At 39.5% G+C, this 23,555-nt stretch overlaps 1 protein-coding gene across 3 annotated transcripts in view; it reads right to left on the bottom strand.

Moving 5' to 3' along the window:
* Nucleotides 1-3,853: 3,853 nt before the first annotated feature.
* Nucleotides 3,854-23,555, bottom strand: part of CDH10 (cadherin 10) — a 108,485-nt gene continuing 88,783 nt past the window's right edge. The window contains exons 9-12 of one of the 3 annotated variants that reach the window (XM_074987802.1): nucleotides 20,406-20,420; nucleotides 14,707-14,815; nucleotides 11,847-12,098; nucleotides 3,854-4,771 (exon numbers count right to left, since the gene is read on the bottom strand). In XM_074987802.1, the coding sequence (XP_074843903.1) occupies nucleotides 4,278-4,771; nucleotides 11,847-12,098; nucleotides 14,707-14,815; nucleotides 20,406-20,420 (870 nt within the window). In that variant the 3' untranslated portion in view covers nucleotides 3,854-4,277. The remainder of the gene's footprint in view (nucleotides 4,772-11,846; nucleotides 12,099-14,706; nucleotides 14,816-20,405; nucleotides 20,421-23,555) is intronic. The other 2 variants (XM_074987801.1, XM_074987803.1) reach the window with 2 other exon arrangements.

Genomic DNA, 23,555 nt, shown 5'->3' with positions numbered 1-23,555 from the left:
CCCCCTAATCATTTTTGTTGCCCCCAGCTGTACTTGCTCCAGCACATCCACAGTAGTAGTAGTGTTTGAACACTATTGCTGAAGAGTCTGTCAACTGAGACAACAGTCTTTTCACAAAAGGGGTAGATAGGTGGTCTGTGGGGTATAGAAATGAGTGGACAAACAAGATAATGATTCAGTACGTGACTGAACGGATTAATTGATATCTGCATGGGGCTGTGAATGAACAGGCTGGAAAAAATTGTTAGTTGTAGCTAGCCCTGTGCAGTGAAGCACAGTCATCTGGGTATTTCATGTGCATTATATTCCCTACCTCTGGTTTATGATCATCCCTTCCTCCTGAAGCCACCCCAGGAAGCATGTGATCAATAAATTTGTAGAACACTGAGGAAAGAAGGTATGCCCATGAGAAGATCATATTTTATGAATTCCACCTTTCCCACCCTATTTCCTGCAATGGAGGGTTTGGTGTCAGGTTAGTTTCAGAACAGGAGCTCAGTGATTGGAGATGGGGGCACAGGTTTACAGAGTTTATATGGCTATTTCTATTCTTGGATACTGAGCTCAACTAAACTGAAAATCTCTTGAAGTTCCAAGTTCACTGTGATCTGCAAATATTTTTCCTGTGTTGGGACTGCTTTCTTGTATGACCATTTATGTCATATTAGACCAAGACAAGAGCCCTCAACAAGAAAACATTTTTTAATGAAATCTGGGCTGTTACTACATTCTTCTGTAAGAATTTTGACCAAATTTGACTTGAGTCTTACCATGACTACTGGTTTCCTGCTTGCTTCTTTGTGTGTGTGTGTGTGTGTGCGCATGTCTTTAGTTCTGCTCCCCTCTCAAATTTTGGTACTCAACAATTGTGTCACATTTTTTGACAGAGAAAGTGTTCTCAATATTTTTGTAATGATGATTTTCTCTGTTAATATTCATCAATATTGAACACACATTTAATTCACTTTTCATGTGTTTGAAGAGTACTTTTTCCTGTTGTTTGATGACTAAATGCTGGATCTCTTTTTGAATGGGCAATACACAGAAGCATGGGCTGCATTTACACTAGTGTGTGTTTGACTTACATTAAAATGTGTTGTTGTGTATGCTATCGTCTTATCTATGCAATACATCCTGATTTTTTCTGTGTTTGTGGCAACTCTCCTTGATATTAAAAAAGGGATAGAGAATAAGATCAAGAATATCTTATTGCCTCTATATAAATCCATGGTTTGCCCACATCTTGACTACTGTGTGCTGACATGATCATCTCATCTCAAAAAAAATGTCTTGATCTTGGAAAAAGCTTAGAAAATGGCACAAAAATGATCAGGTGTTTGGAACGGCTGCCCTATGAGGAGAGATTAAAAAAAGATTGGGACTTTTTAGATCAGAAAAGAGGAGACTAAGGAGGGATATGATAGAAGTCTATAAAGTTATGACTGGTGTTGAGAACACAAATAAGGAAAAGTTAGTTACTTGTTCCCATAACACAAGAACTAGGGGTCACTAAATAAAATTAATAGCTAGCAGGTTTAAAACAAACAAAAGGAAGTATTTCTTCATGCAACACATGGTCAACCTGTGGAACTTATTGCCAGAAGATGTTGTGAAGACCAGGTCTTTATCAGAGTTAAAGAAAGAGCTAGATAAATTCATGGAGGGTAGGTACATCAATGGCTATTGGCCAGAATGGGTAGGAATGGTGTTCCAAGCCTCTCTAAAGCTGGGAATAAGTGATATGGGAGGGATCACTTGATGCCATCTTGTTCTACTCATCCCTCTGGGTTATCTGGCATTGGCAACTGTTGGAAGACAGGATACTAGGCTAGATGGACCTTTATTCTGACCCAGTATGGCCATTCTTATGATTTTAAGTGGAGTACAGCATTTGAACTCAAGCTCTGGGCATTGTGTCTACATGTAGTTACATGTATGGTATACTTACTGTTATCAGGAAAGTTGGAAAATCTGGATTTGAAATAAAAGTTACCTCAAAGAAACTTTACTGAATGAGGAATTTACTTAGTTCTGCAGATGACCTCTGCATACGGTCATATGGATATGAACATTCCCTTAGTGCTCATAAACCATAATTGGGAAGAGAGACTAAAGATCAAACTTCTTCTTTGTTTCAATGATCTAGATAATGCTTTGAATTGATTATTTTGACGTATTTTACATCAGACACAGTAGAAAATGCTATATATCACTCATCATTTTTCATATGCTAAAATGAATTTAAATAATGGAGTGAGAGCGAAGAATATATGTACCTTCTAAAACTGCATTTTTAGCTCCTTTAAAATGTGATCTTTCAACGCTGAAGGAACTATACAGACTGCCCACTCCAATTTTCTCAGTTGCACTCATTTTAAGCACTTCATTAAGGGAAAGAGATTTCTGCTGTAATAAGAATGTTATATTACATCTATCAGAGATATAGCTTTAAAATATTTGTTGGATTTATGGCAAAAAGAAAATCAGACAAAGCTGCACTGCACAAAAGTTAATTTCATCAAATGTGTATGTTTTCCACTTTAGAAAGTCCAGACAATATTTCACTGTCAAATAATCTTTGATTTTCCCCCAAACAAATGTGTACAATCTGAAATCAGAGGGATACTCAGAGAACTAAGATCTCTTGAGTTTCTGCTCTGTCCTGCAATTTTTGACCCTCATTCCTGTTATTAGATTATAATTTGCAAATGTCCTTTTTAGTTTGACCTCTGGAAAATATCAAAACTAAACTGTGGCATATTAGTAAAAATTACAGGGCATATTTGTACTCTGGATAGATTATTTCACTGCTTCTATCTTGTAAAGATTTTGATGAAGAAATAAAGCTTTAAACTGGCAATCCAATAAACTATAGCTTAGTGATCAGTTCATGAATCAACAGGGTTCATGAATCAACAAAAAATAAGTAACTTTCTTTCATCTGAAGAGTTAGTTGAATGGGAGTTTGGACCAGCAGAAGGCAAGTCATGCAATAGGTTTTGAGGCTCCACATGATCCTAATGCATTTGAGTAGTGCTACTGTTTTACAGTCAAAGGTTACGGTTACACTGCAGCATCTGTCAACAGAAGTTACTGTCAGAAGAGATTTCCTGACAAAACTTCTGTCAACAGAGTGGCCAAAGTGCCTGGCTGCTATTTTGACAAAACATGCAGTGGGAAGCACAGCAGACAAGGCTGCCTATTGCTCTGGATGCCCTGTCTGCCACAATAAGCCCCCACCCCCATGCTGAGCACCCACACAACTTTTACGTTGACAGAATCTGACGACAGCAGCATTATGCCTCACGGCTGAGAGTCAGAATGCTGCCAGCAAAAGTGCTGAGTTTTGTTGACAAACTGTCAATGAAACACATTTTGCGTGTGGACGTTCCACCAGTTTTGTCTACAAAAAGGGGTTTTGTCAGCAAAACTCACTAGTCTAGCCATAGCCTTAATGTTCAGTTACATGACTTGAACCTGCATTCTCAAAATAGAACTTCTCACCTTCCTGGTGACAGTTTCCATGTCAAATGAATGCACGTCCCAAACTGATTCTCTCTGAACATAGTCACTTATAAATCTTGAAAGGAAATGCTTGATTAAATATGGACAGCATAAAAATGGATGGAGTAAGAACTTTTTATAGGAGTAATTACATGCTCTCCTTCAGTCTGAGCATGCAGACAGCTACCTTGGAGGTGGGTGGGGGATTCACTATTAATCTTCTAAAACACGCAAAATAGTTGTAAAAACTGGTTTATTTCTTAAAAATAAATACAAAAATATAAATATAAAACATTGGCAGATATAATTTGATGAAATGAAGTTGCACAAACTTTTTTTTTAAACCAGCTGCATATATCACACTTATTAACACCACATGTACATTTTTTAAAAATTTTAATGTACAGAATTGGATATACTTTTTTCTTTGCCTTCTTAAAAGCTGCACTTGCAAGGGTAGGACATGTACCTAACAAAAGCGGCTTGTACATGAGGTTGCTTAAGGGAATATCACCCTGTTCAAACTTCTCAAAGTACTTTTACTTACTAAAATGGACAACACTGAATTTCCATAGCTTTGGCTCCTGGAATGTGATTAAATAAAATGCTTTATATATTCGGTGACAATGTACTAGAAAGAATGAATGACAACGAAAAAATTAAAAAGAAAACCATTGTGCTGAGTGGCAGGAAAATTTTCCTGGATGTTAAATATTGTCAAGTGGAGAAGGTGTCTATAAAGTTACTTCTTCTTAAATGGACCCTAGTGGAGGTTAAGAATTGTCTTTGTCACTTTCTCCTCCACCATACATTTCAGCTAGCTTATTAAAGTGAGGGCCCCATTCTCTGAGGTAATCATAGTTTTGGTCTCCTTCAGTAGTACCTGACTCTAAGGAGCTCAAGGATTCAGCTATAGAATCATTTCCTTCATAGGCGTAGGTTGCAAGAGAATCATATGGTGGTGCAGAGGGATCAACATCATGCTCCTTTAGCCTCTGGTTAATGAAATCTCGGACATCTGTATTATCTGGTGCTGAAGGAGTCCTCCGTGGTATAAATAATGTTTCAGGAATAATATCTCGTCGAAGCTTCTTATCTTCGATAGCTGCAGGATTTCTCAGTGTGCCAATATCAAAGGCTTGAGTGTCTTCCTCTCCACCGCCTTCATCATTATAACTCACAATGTTATCTCTAATGTCCTCTTTAGACAGGATCAGAGGCTCCTTCTTTCTCTGCCTCTTCAGAGCAGCAAATAGTACCACTATAACTTTAAAAAAACAGAAAAAAACCACACACATATACAAGTGTAGATAGATAAACTGATCTCAGTATAACAATTTCTCAGTGGTAAGTTCAGCAGACACAATAGATTTACTTTACTGATGTTTCAGCAGCTAATCTTAAGAATACCAGAAACATTAAGGACTCCATCCTGTTTTCAGTCTGAAAATAGACATCTACTTTAATGGTGAGGGAGAATATTTTTGCAAGTTTCAAGCAGCTTCATCAAATTGTGCTTTAAAAATCATAATATTTGTTGTTCTTTTCCTTCCATGTGAAAATGTTTTTTTCTGCTCACTTTATGTAAAGTTAAACATTTGTGAACAATGCACAGAAGCCAACTTGAAAAAGACCAGCTGTCAAGATAGTGCTGATTGATGTCTGTATTGTACGTGTGACTGCGAGTGAGAAAAAGTGTATTGCTGTTTGATGGCTGGTTGTAGTTAAAGAAAACATAGGGGTCACTTTTTTATTGTTTATAGAGCATGGTTTTAGTATAACAAAGTGGAATGCCTTCTGATTAACCTGAAAACTACCTTCTTTCTGTCTCCCTTATGAAAACACACTCACCTGAAGGCATATTACCAAGTATACATATGTGATATAATTGCTTCAATTAAGGTGTAATCTTTTACTTCAGAAGAAATTAAACTGTTTCCAAAGACATTGATTACTTTTCTCGATGACTTGACAGCTGTAATGAATAATAGGCCATTCAGCCCTTGGTTGCTGTGCCAGATTTAAGCTTAGGTTGTACTAGTACATTTGCCAGATATTCACAAATTAGCTTAAATAAATAATATTCAGTCATTGTTGTGACTGGTTTACCAATAGTTTTATTTTGTCATTTAAATTATGCCAAGTTACCACCATTTGTGAATTTAACTAAACAGGACAAATACTATTGAATAAATTTATTAATGCTAGATTCATTATTAAAATTTTAGAAAATGTCAATTTTTATGTAGAAGAAAAACTCATAGTTAGATGAACTTTTAGGGCCCCATTCAAAGCCCATTGAAACCAGTTCATTCTGTCATCTAATATGAAAAGTATTAACTTCAGTGAGCTTTCACTTAGACTCTTTGGCTGTTTCTACACAGGCCACTTCCTTCAGAAGTGGCATACTAACACACGGAGCAAAAGATGCTAATGAGAAGCGGATGCAAATTTCCTGTGCCTCATTAGCATAATGTCACGTGATTTGTAGTCCGGAAGACCGTTCTTCTAGACTCCAGAGCACCGTGTAGAAATGCTTCCCTGGGGGGGCTTCCAGAAGAAAGTCCTCCTTCCAGAGGCCCCTTCTTCCCAAAAATTTTTGGGAAGAAGGGGCCTCCGAAAGATGGACTTCCTTCCAGAAGCTCCCCAGGGCTGCGCTTCTACTTGGCATTTTGGAGTCCAGAAGACTGCTCTTCCGGACTCCAAATCATGTGACATTATGCTAATGAGGCATGGGGAATTTGCATCCACTCCTCGTTAGCATCTTTCGCTCCATGTATTATTATGCCACTTCTGAAGGAAGTGGCCTGTGTAGAAACAGCCCAATGTACTCATAAATGACATTTTCTAAGGACTGGGAAATTTTGATGAAACTCCTGACCCAGACTGCAGCATTCATAGTCCAGTTGACTACAGGCTTCTTTGTGGTAAACACTGATCCACCATCCTAATAGGTAAAGCTGGTTCAATTACTTCCACAAACACACCCATTCAGAAAGTGTCTCTTCCTGTAACACTATTCTTTTTCCTGCATAAAAATTGTTATTTTTGATAGGAAAAACTATAAATGTTCTGTTTGGAAGAAAATAAATTGGTTTGAATCAGCATTTCAAAATAAAATTAATGTCTTTCTTTCATGTTTAGAAAATAAGCATATTTATTCCATTTTGCTTTGTGTATTTTCCAGGGGTTTCTCTCCCTGTTAAATTCAATGACTGGGATCTTACTCACATTGCTTTAACTTATCATATCACATCATAATGCAGTTACATTATTTATACCTCTGTTGCTGAATAACCTATCAAACAATGAAGAAGTCTTGTTGAATGTAAATGAATAACTTTAACAGAAATGTGCTAATTTCAAAGCAGGTGGTCATTGTGTGTGTGGATGAGAGATCAAAGACTCAAAATGCATAGCTCACTGGCTATCAAAGGAAAAGCCCACATCAGAAGGGACTGTCATCTTGCACTCTATGAAAAGAGTGGTGAGTAAAGATTTAAGAAAAGATCCTGGATCTCTGGCCTGTTTCAATTCTTACAGTGGGGTATGGCAGTTGCAGAGCAGAGTTCCCCACAGACTATCTGAGTACCATGAAAAGACGTTTGAGAAGCCAGTAGGTTTGAGGGGTCATTTTTACATCTCTGACACCATTCGGAATTATGAACCATCTGTACATGTATTTTACTCACTTTATTTTACTCTTTTCCTTTAGAACTGGCTGCCAGCATTGTCTGGTGAAAGATCTAGAATATCAGTTGACCTGAGGTAAATGACTGTTCTCTCAGGACTGGCAGAAACCCAGTGTGACTTTCTGTTTTGTTTGCTTTTGCCCTTCAAATCACAAAGTGCAGTTTGTCTGGATGATAAGACACAATGGAGAGGCAGTCTGGAACTCAGTGGTACGGCTGGTATGGTGATCCTGGAGTTCATATTTGTTACTGGCTTTGTGAAACCTCATTACAGAGTACACCATCAACTTGGGCTGTCCGCCTTGTCTTCTGACAGTCCATACTGAGGTTGTCACTTACATTTGGGAGCTACTCCAGACAGCAGGACACCATGCAAAGTCGTACTTCGGAGAGTCCTGAACTACAATTCTTTAATGGTTCATCTGTGTCAGCTTTGAAATAAGGTCATATCACTGAGCATGTTTTCTTTACTGATGACTATATTTCAGAATTAATCATAGGACTACTTTCATTTCATCTCTCTGGACCAGATCTGGTGCTATAAGTAACATATTTCTGACTCTAAACTCTAACAGCTTCTGTGCTGTGCCATATAAAATTACACACATTTCAAATGAAAATATGGCATCAATAAATATATAATATAGCAACATAATATTAAGTATTTAAAATTATTTCCTTGATTATCATATGGACTAAAATCATCTTTCTAACTTGATCATCCTTGGTATGCTGCCTGGGGGGAGGGTGAACCTCCCTTCTTGCCCCTCTTCAGCAATATTTAGCAGGGAGAGCTGGCCCTAGATATCAGCTTGAATCGTAAACTGAGTCTGTAAATTTACTGAAGCACCAGCTATAGCAGCTCTTTTCACAGGTCCTGCACTGCAGGCCATGCACTACACCTTAACTACTCTCCTCTCCTCCCCAGCAGATCGACAAATGATCCTGGAAAGTCATGTTACATCACGAAGCCTGAGTGTAGGTGAGTTTTGATTCTCAGAAACGGCTAAAAGAGAGGCGATTCTCAGAAAAGTGACTCTAAAATTACATCAAGGGATTGCTAGCATGCCATCTCCAATGACAACAATTTCAAATAAAGCCTATTTTAAAAATGTATAATAAACATTAAAAACAAACTTCACCAACAGTCAAACAAATAGCAATACTAACTCTGTTAGAAATGGAGGCTCCTCTGCGGCTATGAAACCTTAGCTGTACTTTTTTATTCACACCCATTCATCACCCTATGGTGCTCTTAGTTACACCTATGGAACTATGCTGACTTCAGGGAGTCCGTACAAGTGTATCTGTCTGCAACATGGCAGTGCATTCTTACTTGTCCTGCTCTCCAACACCTGAAAGTCCTTAAGTAGTAATAAGACTAAACAATTATTTTAATCAAAACAAGCAGATGTGTCTGAACAAATCAGCTCCCTGAATATAGAATAAAAATTGCTTAGATTTTTTTTTTCTTCAGCGTTACAATATAAATCATACTGTGATTCCTGACTATATACCCATTTAGGGCAGAGTTAGAAATCAGAAGGAGAATAAATGCAGAGAAGAGAAACTTGAAGATAGCCGCTAAAATGTAATATTCTGCCTAATTTAGATAAGTGGTGAGGTCAATCGTGTCTACATATAATCAGAAATAGGCTGTAATTGGAAATGTTCTTTTATTTGTGGAAAGGGGATAGAGACGTAAGAACTATCTAATGAACAGAAAAACACCCTTTCTTTTTTCAGAGGAAAAATAGCAAGTGTCAAGTTGTGGGATGAATCTCATGCTCCAGTCTGTCCAAGGATACTCTTCCCCAAAACTGCTAACTTCATAGCTTACCCCTCTTTTGACTGGGACAAATATATTGCCCCTTTTGCAGCCCCTCTCAAATGCACTCCTCAAGGGCAGCTCTCCTTTTTCCCAAATGTTTTAGCCCAACAGGCCCACATGTTTTTGTTTTGGGAAGCATATCATTAGCAGCTTGTTAAAGCAGCTTAAAATCAGCCTGTTCAAAACAAGTGCATTGCTTGTTCAATGAAAGGTCCTCAGCTAGCAGGACCCATGCTCACTTGCAGGCATTACTCCCATTGGCTGGTAATTATGGCCAGTGGTAGCTGAGAGGGATGAAGTCTGTAGGCCAGGGCAGTGCCAGGACAGAGCTTCCCTGTGCAGTGCTCATCATGGCTCTGGGGTGTAGTGGGGGATGAATGCCATTGCATGAATCCACCTCCTCCCCAGTCAGGCAGAGCCACCCTGGAACAAAGCATGCAGGAGCTTTCATGGCTGCAATCCAGGACCCCAAACTAAACTTCCCCGCCCTCTTAGGCCAGGGCTGCAGAGCTTGATGTCCCTTTATTAATCCAGCCCTGCTCCTCATAGCATATTGTTGCCATTGTTTTGTTTTCCCTTTAACAGCCTTCTTTGATTCAATCCAATGTAGTTAATCTGGAGAATATCGAGTAGATAAACTGAGCTACATATTATATTAATAAAAATAATAGAGAACTCTTTTTGCTTTCTCAGTTACTTACATCATTTCACCAAATTTCATTATGAAAAAAAATTATATTGGGCAATATTTCATTAGACAAACCCCTGCGGTGATCCTAAAAATTCCTGCCCTTTTTTATGACTAAGGCATCTGCTGAGTTTTTTCTCCTGTTTGTAACACAATTACCATGGATAGAGCCAACTACCATAAAAAAATTTCTACTTGCAGACTAGGGTTTTTAGAACTATCAAGACCCTTCACAAGTTTTCCAACATTATTTCACTCTCCTCTATGCCAATTATCTGGCTAGAGAATAATAAAACGCACTTTTAACAATACAGTAAACCCTCAGGCTGTGATGGACCTTCCAGCCCCAGAAGCCCCAGCCGTTCTGATAGCTCCCCCAAACCCAGTGGAGGCTCTGCTGAATCTTCAGCATTTATTTGGATAGATGGGGGGGGGCGGCTGGCGGACAGCATCCGTTATTTCCAAAGTCTGTTATATCAGGGTCTGTTAAATCAAGGGTTTATTGTAAATTCCAGAAATCAAAATCCCACATCTTTAATTGGACTTTGTTTTCTATTTCAAGCTAGCTATTTGAAGGCAGGGGTGGGAAACATGTAACCTACATGCTGGATCATTCCCCCCAGGTTCATTTCATCCAGCCTCTGGAAAGTCTCTGCACCACCAGGACTGGCTTGCCACCATGTCTCTGTGGCTCCTAAGCAGAGTGGTCATCAGGGAAGCTCAATATGCTCCCCCAGAACCCAGTACTGACTATGAAACTCCCATTGGCTGAGAACCACAGCCAAGGGATCTGTGGAGGCAGTGCCTGCAGGCAGCTCCAATCATGTGGAGTGGGTTGGTCCCTCTACCTAAGGACCAGCCATGATGGATGCTTACATTACAGCACAGCTGTGGGGACTAGTTGTCCAGTTTTCACTCAGAACACCTAGTTGGAAAAGGATACTGGTGGCCCTGGTCAGCACAGGTAAGGGAGCTATTGACTGTCTGGTTGGCAGTGACATATAGCAGAGCAGGCAAGTGCTGTGCTGGTTGGCTTCCACAAGTAGGAGCAACCATGGGACTCTGCACACTGCCCGTGCTCCAAGTACCACTGCTGCAGCTCATGGCATCTGTGGACAGGACAGTGGCCAAAGCTGCAGAGAAGTCAGGTTGCTGTTTCTGAAGCCTGCATGCTGTAAGTACTGCCCAGAGCCTGCATACCTGACCCTCTCCTTGAGCCAGCCAGATAAAAGGGAAGGAGGGAAAGGTGGGGTGTAAACCAAGTGTCAGGGGAGGGAGGAAGAGATATTGTGATGGGGGAGGGTAGAGTAATTCAAAATCCTACTAATAACCCTAAGCACGGAAGGAAGCAAGCAGGGAGCTACACTACCAACCGGGAGCCATTTGAAACTAATGGAGTGCTACAGTTATCAATGGTAAATCCAAGGATCTTACACTGGGAACTGGAGGAAGTAAAAAAAAAACTAATAAAGAATTTCCCAAAAACTAAATTGGTTCGGGTAATCAATACCGAAGGGGATAGAGACTGATTTCCAAGACTAGCAAAAAATGGGACACAGACACCCAGAACTCCCTCCTAGACCCTGCATTCCAGTTTGGAGCCCCCTTCTGCCCCAGAACTCCCTCCCAAACTCCCTCTCTTCTTCCCTCTCAGAACCTGCACTCTGAACCTCCTCCCACACCCCAACCCCTCTCTCAACCCCAGTCCCACCCACTCCTGCACGCCAAACTCCTCCTCCCAAATCTGCCTCAGAGCTATTTCTGGCCCCAAGCTGGAGCCCAGGAAAGGTCCTGCGGTTTTAACTCGCCCTGTCCCAAGCATGCCTCTGATTGATTTTATGTGCGTCACAGGCCCCTAACAGAAAAAAGGGTCCCTGCTCCTGTTCAGAGAGAACAATTTCACAGTAAGTATATCTAAATTTGATGAAACAGTTTAATCACATGAGATTTTTCTTTGTTAGTTGCCTAGAAATAAATGTTTTGCTAAATCTAAATTCACCACAGCATAAGCCATTACCCTTGTATTTTTGTGAAATCTTGTCTGATAAAGCACAAAAAAAGCAACTGGCCAGGTCTGTATCTCTGATATATTAGTTCACTGGGGAAAAGATATATTTTTTCCATAACTTACCTAGCAATATAATGATGCAGAGGAGAATGGCAATTAGAGCTCCAGTGCTGAGGCCAGCAGGAAGGAGCAAGGCCTCAGCATTACACGACTGCATGTTCCCCTGGTTGTCACAGGCGCACACTCGAATTGTCAGAGTGCCGGTGCTACTCTGGATTGGGTAGTCATTGTCCGATATCACCACTGGCAGCAAATAAGTGCTTATTTCATGCCTACTGAAGCCATTTCTTCTTGTCAAAATTCTGGCAGTGTTATCTATACCAGTTAAAATAATAACATACATATTACTCATGTGCACTATGTAAGTATACAATTCATTGTTTATGCAATATGCACAAATGTTTTTAATCATCATTTTTGGTTCACTGTATTATTTTGGAAATTGCATTTCCTTAACATCGGAGACCAAGCTTTTTTTTTCCTACTGCTTTTTTGAACTTGAGCAAAAGGCTGCTTCCCTATTCCTTCACCTCCCTCTTCCTCTGAACATACTGTTGTGCAACACATTATATTCCTTGGTATCTCAAGGCTGAAATGTGTCCAGAAGAGAGATTACTTTAGGCATTCTGAAGATCAATATACAGTATTGTATTCCTAAACTGTTTAGAAACGTGAATGTACTCCAGGTGCAGTGGCTGTGTCAAGAAATACAGAGTCTTACTACACTGTTATGAATCTGTAGTGTAAACAGAATAAAATGCTGTTCAAATAACCTCTGTGAAAGCTAGTGCAGACAGGAAGGCTGCTGCTTTTTCTACTAAAAGGACAACAATGCAGAAAAAAAAACAAATAATTGTAACCTATTCACAAAAAGTTTATAACATAATTAGAAATTAAAAACAGCCAGTCCTTTGCATAAGCAGGAGCGAGTCCCCGTAGTATATCCCCTGTTAAAATGCTGTAGATGGTTTGCACTAGACGGCTGAAAATTGAAGAAGAGCCTTTGTAAGAGTTTTTGAATGTCCTTTTTCTGCTTCTACAATATGATGTCACCCTGGTTTCAGACCTTTTTCATAATTCTAACACAAGCCAAACATATTATTGGTGATAAACTAAAAGAAATCCAAGTGGACATCCACTTGGAGTCATTGTCCGCATTCACACACACAAAGGAATAAAATAGAAGCCTGGAAGTACCAAAGCTATGCCATATAGATCTTAGGGGTGGGGGTGTCATGCTAACACGTGCATCCTTTTCCTGTGTTCCCATTGTCCCCTCATTCCCCCCACAGAAAAAAACAAAACAAAACAAAACAAAACAAGCATTAGATTTAGCCTCTGCTATATATCGCCTCTGATCCAAACATCAGTAAGATTTGATGTTTTGTTTAGATCTTGTTATGTTATTCTCTGTTGCTTTCCCATCCCCAGTTGTTACAGCCTCTCCATTGTTTGTACGTGGGCTGGAGGATCTTTTCTCAGTGGTAGTGTCTTGAAGAGAAAGAGGATGTGCAGATTTACTAACCCTGGAACATTCTTCTTTGAGTCTAGGATTCTGTAAGCTTAAACTGAAGCAGAATCAGTGAACTAAGATAGTATAGAGTGAAATCTGCAGTTTGAGGACAGCTGACAATATGGTAAGTATAGGAGGTATCAAAACCATATTTGAGTTAAGATTCTGCCATTTCCAGTTTATGGCTTACCTCTACACAGCATGTGTTAATTGCCAGATAAGGGTCTTAACAATGAGAACATAACAATGCTATTTGTTTTTGAATGTCCATCGATAAAGAAAACCTCCCATGAATACAGGTCTGTATCCGTTATGTAACTTCAGTGAATTTATATTTTGGTTATGTTCTAAATATTCTATATTTTGGTTATGTTCTAATGTTGATAATGGAGAAGATTCCTAACCATGAAAAAAAGGGGGTTTTGACGACTCCAGATGTCAGACTTTGGTGCTGTTTTCAACCAGATTTTGGCATATGGTTGCTGTGAGTTTCAATGCAGTGCAGCTCATCCTCTAGGCACTTTTGAAAATTTCATCTTGAAACTGTAGCATACAGACATCAAACTCTGATATTTTCATGCTTGTCTCAGTGTTCCTTTCGTTCCCCATTGTCACTTCTAATTACACTGTAAGCTTCTTGAGTTAGGAACTGTCTGTCTGTATGGAGTCTAGTCGTGTTTCTCTGGTGTATGATGGAGGCCATGAGGCACTACCATCTTCTTGGGCTAAAACCAAGTGTTGTGTCCACTTTTGAGAAATTGTTCTAAAAACATAAATAAGAGTGCCTCAAGACACAGCAGTCTTGATTCACAGTCTGAATTATTTCTTTTCCTCATTTTAGATAGTTTGGATTAACATGACTCTCCTGATTGCTCCTTGGGGTCCAGTTGGTAATGATCGCCAAACCAAAAATACAACAAAATCACTGTTTTAAAAACATGCAAAGCCACCAAATATACGCGAAATATGGATTCTGATTTACTTTAGCATTAGCTTACATCCTGGGGTTCTAAAAATATTTAAGTCTTTAATTACTGTAATTATTTTAAAATATTTTAAAATAAAGTAAATTATTGCCATTGTATTGTCCCCCACCCACAAACACTTTGCAGTTAATAATGTAAGTTGTAATCACCCAGTTTTCCAACATATAGCCCTTGAAGTGTTGGCATAGACAAGAAGAAGAAAGGATTGTAAGTATAGTAAGGTTATGGGCAAGTCCACAGTTGTAGCATTAATTTTATCTGCTATCTGCATAAGGTTCAGAGACCAATGAATACCCAAGTCCTTTATTCCAAAAATACAAATACAAGTTACATCATTTTAAAAAAATAACTGTAGCATGTTAGGCATTAGAAACAAAAACAAAAAAACCTAAACATTATACCATGGGCAATCTCCATATTTTACCTTCATTATCTTGAACAGTAAAGTTTGGGTTAACAGCAGCTAGACTGAAGAAAAATTTTTGTCCTCCAAGGGGATCATCTTTGTCTACTGCACTTATGGTCTGTATTAGCTGCAGACAAGGAAAAATACAAACAAGCAGGCAGTGTGATACAGTTATCTGGTTACTACAAGGAACAGTGACAGCTTTCATACAATCTATATTTATAAATCAAAATATGGTATGGATAAAACAATGGAATTTCATAACTGAGCAAATAAACATTATATATTGTTTATTTTCCTGACAAAGTACAAAAAATAAAATGGGAAGTAAAGTAGCTCATTGGTTCATTGTTAGGATTCCAAACAGTGCAAAGCAAAGTTTAAACCCAGTGTTTATAAAATGAAAACAACCACCTCCCCCTAAAATTCTGCACTTTTACTACCTTTATCTTTTACATGTTTCCTCCTGTATATTTTAGAAAGCACATGTAATAATCACTGAGATTTAATTAGTATAGTATAGTATAGTAATTTAATGTTAATGACTCTTGTATGTGCTTGCTGAAAATATACAGGGAAAAACAAATAAAAGGCAAAGGTAGTAAAGATGCAGAATTTTAGGGGGAAGCAATTGTTTTCAGTTTATAAATGCGCACACACACATACGCATGGACAAAAAGCTGGTCAATTTTTTTTCAGGAGAGTGTCAATTTCAAAACAAAATTATTCACTGTACTTCAAACAATATTCAAACTATATTTTAAATATTTGAAAACTGAAAATAAAAGTTACGATTTTCTTGTTTCCTTATTTCCCACACCCCAACTTTGCAACCCTTCTTCAGCTTTCAAAAAGTTAGATTAATAAAGGCAAAAATTAAACATTAATTCTGCCACTAAAACTCTTCCAAATTTGAGTAAGTTGCAAGAGAAAGAGGGATCAAAAGAACCCATCCCCCAACCTTCATTTGATTTCACTCAGAGGCAAAATGGTATCAAATGTGGGAAACAAAAACTGTTCAATGTCAAACACTGCAAAATGGAAACTACTCTGAAGCTTCTAAATTTGTAATCAAATTATTTTATCCATTTCTAAACACAGAAAATAATGCAAATTAAGAGGTTGAGGGGAAAAACATTTACGTTACTCTCAAGCATTCTATTCAAAACGTTAAAGCACAATAAGCTCTAACATCCAAAGCAGGAATCATGGGCAGATTTCACAATTCAAGGACCATCAGAGTTTGCAGATTTCCAAAGAAAGCCTCTTATAGGAGCTGCATGAAGTAATGGTGATTCCCTGTCATCCTTCCATTTAAGTATGCAGCAAAAGCTACTGTAGTTTTTCATTGAAACTTACTGGACTTTAGCTGCAAGTGCCATCTCTTACATGTAAGTTTGAGTTTTTGCAGCTTAATTCCAGTGTGATTTCTTTCAGTCACACAGCCTCAGTTACTACTCTCTGCTCTTGATTACCAGAATGTCCTCTCCAAAGACTGACTTGAGTATTCCATCGTCTACTGAAGCTCAACTCAGCAAAAACTGAAGTTCCTTCTAGAACCTTTCCACAAATCCTCCCTCTGCCAATTTACTGTTCTCAGTTCTACAATCCTAAAGGTATCTTAAGCCTGAAATCTACCTGCCTCCATTTAGCTGGAGCCTGCACACACTCACTGGCATGCCTGGGGAGCCTCCCAGAATAAATCAGAACTCATCTGTGAACTGTTTTTTTTCCCTCAAAAGTACCAATTATTAACAAACTATACCTTTATAATACCAAAACACAATTTATTTGTACAATTTAGAGAAAGAAACGACTTAAAACAGATTGAGATTAATTAAAATGTCAATAAATTAACTGACCAATGAAGTTTACAATTTACAAATAAAACCCAACTAATTTACATGTACATTGACTCTTCCCCAGAATGTGAATGCCACAGAGTTCTAGACACTTCCTTGCATGTATGAAGATTTTAAAAGCAGGGATGGCACTCTGTTGGTCCAGTAAATAATCCCCAACAAGGCAACAAGGGGATAATAATTCAAATTTAGGATCATTCCAAGCTGGACTACCCCTCCTGATGCTTTGGAATGGTTATACCCAGAGGTGTATGCCATGGAGTCTAGCTTGACAATAAGACCACTTCTTCTGTTCTCAGAGTTCCAGAAACTCCTTAAAGTATCTTGGCTACCCCATCCCCACCTTTACCTGAAAACACTTTCCAAAATGGAGAAAAAAAAAGTTCTGGTTGTTCTCCCAACCTGCACTGCAGGACAACCTCTTGTCTGTTCTGGTCACAGCTAGTCTCTGTCCTGGCTCCAGTGTAGCCCAAGAATAGCCAAACTTGGCATCCTGCTTTATCAAACACACAAACGTTTCTCAGTTGCAGCTTCTAGATTTCTAACTGTCCTAGACAGAGCTCCACCAAAGAATCTCCTGTCCCCTTAGTAGCTGACTGGTAACTGTCTCAGCTCCCCATGTAATGAGCCCACAACATGCTGCCTTGGCATCCAAGACAAAGCTTTCTTCCTCCCTGCAAGTCTCTCTTTTCCCTAAAACTGAACTTCTGTACTCAGGATCAGTGAATTTTGATGTGCTTTTGCATCTGTAAATGAAATACACCATTGAAAATATATATATGTCACTACAGACACACTCTTTACAATGTAATGTCACAAAATCAGCATACCGGTGGCTTTATTCTTAAGGAACGAGGCACAAGAGATTTAATAAACCTCTTAGAGTATTTGAATAAGGCAAGAAAAGTCCTCATATATTTAAGCATACAATTCAAGCAAATAGGCAAATGACATTGGGCTTAAGATACTTCTGAATATATACTATGTGTTGGGACACTGGTACGTGGACCAATCATAATATTCCTGCAGATTTATGATTTTATGGTCCCTTCATATTACACATACTTCTGCATGTACCCTCTTTCATAGTAAAGAACTCAAAATGTTTTTCTAGAAATCAGGATCACTCAGTGAGGTACAGATATGTCTTGGGTGACATACTGCAAGCATTCCTTGCTAGAACCACTGCTAAACATGGCTTAGGAATGGGAATTAAACCAGATGAAATATTTTGGGAAACTTAAGTGGGCAGCATTCGGAACTAGGCTCAGTTTGCAAAGGACCAACAACTTGACTCTTTTAAAATGGTGATGAGATCTTCTGTGACAAGCAGTTAGGCTCTTGGTTGTACACCTGATCTGAATGACAGTCCTTCCAACAGAAAAAGAGATGTCTAACACCATTCCATGTGGACTTGTGCCATCTGACTCATCAACAGCACCTCTCGTAACAAGTGAATTTTCCTTGGAGCTCTTCTATCCAAGTATTAGTCACACCTTAGCTTTAGCTGCTCATAAAATGGATTATATTACATTGGAATGATAGAAAGCACATGATTACATGACATGGAGACTAGCCTCTTTTCGAAGTAAAGAATGTTTGCTTTGCTAATTCAAAGTTGTTGGTGTTTTAGTGCACTAAACCCCGCTCAGTTCCAAACTGGGTCTATAACAGTCATGAGGAAAGGGACTGGTGAAACACACAATGAAAATAAATGTGATCATATTTAAAGACTATTTGAATACTAAACCCAATTTGCAAACAATAAATTAAAATATAAACACTGGAGCTACGTCTACACGTGAAGCCTACTTCGAAGTAGCCTATTTCGATGTGGAGACATCGAAATAGGCTATTTCGATGAATAACATCTACCCGTCCTTCAGGGCTGGCAACGTCGACGTTCAACATCGACGTTGGGCAGCACCACATCGAAATAGGCGCTGCGAGGGAATGTCTACACACCAAAGTAGCACACATCGAAATAAGGGTGCCAGGCACAGCTGCAGACAGGGTCACAGGGCGGACTCAACAGCAAGCCGCTCCCTTAAAGGGCCCCTCCCAGACACACTTGCACTAAACAACACAAGATCCCCAGAGCCGACAACTGGTTGTAGACCCTGTGCATGCAGCATGGATCCCCAGCTGCAGCAGCAGCAGCCAGAAGCCCTGGGCTAAGGGCTGCTGCACACGGTGACCATAGAGCCCCGCCAGGGCTGGAGAGAGCGCATCTCTCAACCCCTCAGCTGATGGCCACCATGGCGGACCCCGCTATTTCGATTTTGCGGGACGCGGATCATCTACACGTGCCCTACTTCGATGTTCAACTTCGAAGTAGGGTGCTATTCCCATCCCCTCATGGGGTTAGCGGCTTCAATGTCTCGCCGCCTAACGTCAATGTTAACGTCGAAATAGCGCCCAACACGTGTAGCTGTGACGGGCGCTATTTTGAAGTTAGTGCCGCTAGTTCAAAGTAGCGTGCACGTGTAGACACGGCTTACATGTGATTAATTATTTTTGATTATGTGACTCAAATATTCAATTTCTTCCTATTCCTTAAGATTATCTATTCCTTAAAATTATCTGCATAGGTCACTTGGCATTTCTGTAAAATACAATCACTCTGTATTTCAACAGCAACTAGGAAAGACATGGTAGAATAAACTAACATATTTATTAGCATATTTTGTTAAGTAATAAAGGATGCCTTATGGGCTATAACAAATGGCTTAACTCTACACTGTTCTCTAGAGCTAAAATGCATGGGAAGCTCAGTTATCTCTCTCATCAGAAGAAAACTGGTTTTGTTTGTTTTCTTCTAGGACAGACCATTGAAAATCCATCTTGTTCATTATGACTATGGTTTTTTGGAACAAAACCTTAAAAACAGATTTTATTCAATGCTAGAGCACGTACATAAAGTGAGTTTAAACTAATACTTGAGATGCACCAACCATGGGCTAACTGGTTGAACCTATTTTTTCTTACTACAAATATATCAAAGTAACGTGCAATTTTTTCCCTACAATTCTAAATATAAAACAAAATATATATACTGGAATTAGTAGATGTATTAGATTTTCCAGCAACCCCCCCTCCAATATATTTTGTTTACGTTACATGTTTAATACCCAGAAAACAGAAATCCTAACAGTTTATTTGGATGAGTTGAAAGAATTTCTGCACAGCATTTGACAATGTAATGATATTGATGGCAAAATGGGAAAGTACTCTTAAATTTGATGTTAAATGGGTGCCTTTACTCCATAAATATGTACAACTCTTGTGCATTATTAATAAATTATTGACTATATTTCATTCATAATGGCTATGGTCACATTAGCCCCCTCCCTTCGGAAGGTGCATGGTAATGGGGGATTTTGGCAGATGCTAATCAGGTGCTGACATGAATATGCAGCACCTCATTAGCATAATTGCTGCTGCATGCACTTTGAAAGTGCTGTTTTTGAAACACACACTGCCCGTGTAGCCAGGTGCCTTTTGAAAGGACCCCCCTGATTTTGAAAGACCCTTTGTCCCATTTGCTTTTGGGAAGAAGAGTTTTCAAAATCAGGGGGTCCTTTTGAAAGGACTCCCGCTACATGGGTGGCATGTGGTTCAAAAGTGGCACTTTCAAATGGTGCAGCTGCCATTATGCTTATGAGGAGCTGCATATTCATGTTAGCACCTCAATAGCATCTGCCAAAATCTCAAATTATGATGCTCCTTCTGAAAGGAGGGGGCTAGTGTGGCCACAGCAAGCATGTATACTGTGATCTCCAAGAAGCCAACATGGTGGATTCTAGGCATTATCCAAACATACTTTACTGTCCTGGACCCCGCTTCACAATGCACTGGTTGTTTGCTAAGCTTTTGTGTTTTTAATAGAAAAAGCAGAGACTAAACAACATTGCAATAATTTCAATGTTCTACTCATATTTTTGGGTATTGAGTTTTCAAGAAAAATAGAACCCAAGAAGAAAAATAATAGATAGAAGTCTGAAAATTCCACCAGCGATTACCCACCCATATTGTTATACCCTTCATCGACCCATTTTAGTTGGTGGGGTGGCATATAGCAGAGTTCAACCTTTTTCTTCCTGTGTTGCCTTGTAACATGCTATAAAAACTCGATGGTCAACCTCTGCTACAGTGACTGATTTTCTGCATGTAAGTGCCAAGATCAGCATTAGGAGGTTGCAAACAGGGTAGCCATTCCACAGGGATTCTTCAAGGCTACATTGCTCAGGCTTTTGCTTCCAACGTGGGTGACAAGAATAAGGGTACTGGGCTTCAGCCGCATGGCAAGGTTTTAGCTTTCTACCCTGGGCATCAGCAAGACTTTTTAGAAAATGCCCCTGCATGGCAGCCTGTCTCAAATCCCTGGTTGAGAACCATTAGTACATAGCAACTGCAGTGAAGCCAGAAATCTTGAACACTGGGTACAGTTCTGATCACCATCCCTCCAAAGAGGGAGAGAAACACAAAGGGATCTAGAGATGGGTGAGTGAAATAGTTAGAGGAACGGAGAGTCTGTGAAAAGATTGTGAACATTTAGTTAGTAGATTAATCATAAAGATTTAAAATTGTAATGAATGATACAGAGCATCTGGGTACATAAACCAGCCACCAGCTGATCAGTATTAGAAAGGAACTTCCTCTGTGGGCAGTTTACTTTAAAATAGTTCACCCTTAACCCTTCCTCTGAAGTAACTGGTACTGACCATTGTACTGCAGTGCATAGACCACTGGTCTAAACTCTGGTATGCAGCTCCCTGTGCTCCTACATTCTATTCAGGCTATAGAAACTCTAACATGCGATTTAGATGCCTCATCACACACCAGGCTTAACAGAGTACATTGGCATAGCAGGAGTTCATCACTACCATGTAACAATATAGAACAAATGTTCGAGAGTTGTGAAATCACAGTATTGAAAGAAGAAAGGCTAATCTCAATGCAATTTAAAACACATGGGAAATATAAATAGAAGGAAAGGTCACTGAAGGAAATAAAGTAAGAAAAAAATTGGAAGAGATGAGAGATTAATAAGAAAGATGTTTCAATCATTGAGAACTAATGATAGAAAAAAGTAAAGATATGTTAGGTAAGGAATCAAAGGCAATAAGAATGTCCTATAAATACATCCAGAAAAAGAAGAATAATGGCAGAAACTAAAATCTCTACACTTTGAAAAGGCAAGGACTATGAATTTTTAAATAAATCTATTCGATTTTGGCTTATAATAGAAAGACTAATAATAACGAGGACATGGAAGGATTCTAATCAGGGAAACTTTTGGATATGATACTTTAAGATGTCAAGAGCAAAGAATAAAAGAAACAATAAAAGAACCTTTGATAAAACAAAATGGAAATACATATATTCATCTGGATCAATTGCACTGAACAGTTTGTAAATAATTAGTAGAAAAGACCCAGTGTTTGTTAAGCTGCAATATAGTAAAATCGGGAGAGATGCCTTAAGTTACTGAAGAAAAATACATGAATTAGTCAATGAGATAGGTATGTTTTCAAGTATAATATCTGCACATATGATAAGTGATTCAGTCTATATAGATTTGGTAAGGGAGAGTCTAAAAACTGACAAACTGCTTTGGTTTATTGAGCACTAATTATGAAAGCCAATTTTGAAAGCCTTCTCCATGATAAGACAATCTGCTGTTGAACTATGCGTAGGTAAGGCCATGGTGTCTCCTAAATCCTGCTCTGAGAAGCCTGGTGGAGGAAGCAGCCTGCCCACTTTTAATGGGAGGGGAAAGTGGCAAGTCAGCACATGACAGATTTTGCTGTGCTTGCCTGGGAGGGAGTGAGGGACAGATGGGAATTTGACATTCCATGTTTTAAAGAAAGTCTCCGGGGCCTGCGAGCCCAACCCCACTTACCTGCAACCAGTGCCAGGCCTGGAGGAAGGGGCCTGGCTCAGTGTGGAGGCTGACTAGCAGGGAGGAAGAAGGAAGTTCAGCTGCCTTGGCACAAGTACCACAGCCTCTCTGCTCAGCAGCCGCAGGAGCAATTAAGTCCCCTACTCCTCTGGAAAAAGTGGGGGAACCACTGAGAGACACCAACCAAGAGGGAATCTGGACTAGTGGGGCCATGCCCCAAATTTGAGGATTGGATAGGTTCTGTCTCCTTTCCTTATCTACTCACGTAGTCGGTGATCTAGCTACAAAGCTATCCATTCGCCACAGAGACGATAACATTGCCCTAACCCAATTATTTGCTGCCGAATTCAGTCCTCCTTCACAAAGGGTAGAGGTGCTAGAGACCTGCTGTGAGTAGGTGAAAGCATGTTAAGGTTCCAGCATGTCACAGGACAACTGTCATTATACTCTTCCCTTGGCATGCATACCCTCTCAGTGGCTGTATTAGGTTTATTTCTCTGATTACAATGTGGAGAAGTACAGTCAGCTGGAGCTAGTGTGATAAAGGGGAAGTTGCAGGTGTGGAAGAAGAATGGTTTGGAAAATGAGGAAGATACAAGGGCTGGGTCTACATGTACCCCTTCCTTTTGAAAGGGGCACGTTAATAAGCAGGTTCGAAATATGCTAATGAGGCGCTGCAATGAATATGCAGCACCTCATTAGCATAATGACAGCTGCGGTGTTTCGAAAGTGCAGCTTTTCAAATCACACACCGCCTGTGGAGACGGGACCTTCCAAAAGGACCCCCACAGTTTTCGAAAGCTCTTCTTCCTATCTGGTGATCGGAAGAAGGGCTTTTGAAAACTGGGGGGGGGTACTTTCGGAAGGTCCCATCTCCACGGGCGGCGCATGATTTGAAAAGCCGCACTTTCGAATTGCTGCGGCCGCCATTATGCTAATGAGGCACTGCTTATTCATTGCAGCACCTCATTAGCATCTTTTGAACCTGCTCATTAACATGCCCCTTTCGAAAGGAAGGGGCACGTGTAGACCCAGCCAATGAGAACAAGAAATAAACTAGTGTTGGTAAGTCTGCATTCCTCTTCCAAACTTTCAACATT

The sequence above is a fragment of the Carettochelys insculpta genome, chromosome 2, assembly GCF_033958435.1.
Source record: "Carettochelys insculpta isolate YL-2023 chromosome 2, ASM3395843v1, whole genome shotgun sequence".
NCBI classification, from domain to species: domain Eukaryota; kingdom Metazoa; phylum Chordata; order Testudines; family Carettochelyidae; genus Carettochelys; species Carettochelys insculpta.
This window is presented reverse-complemented; position numbering and strand designations above follow the sequence as displayed.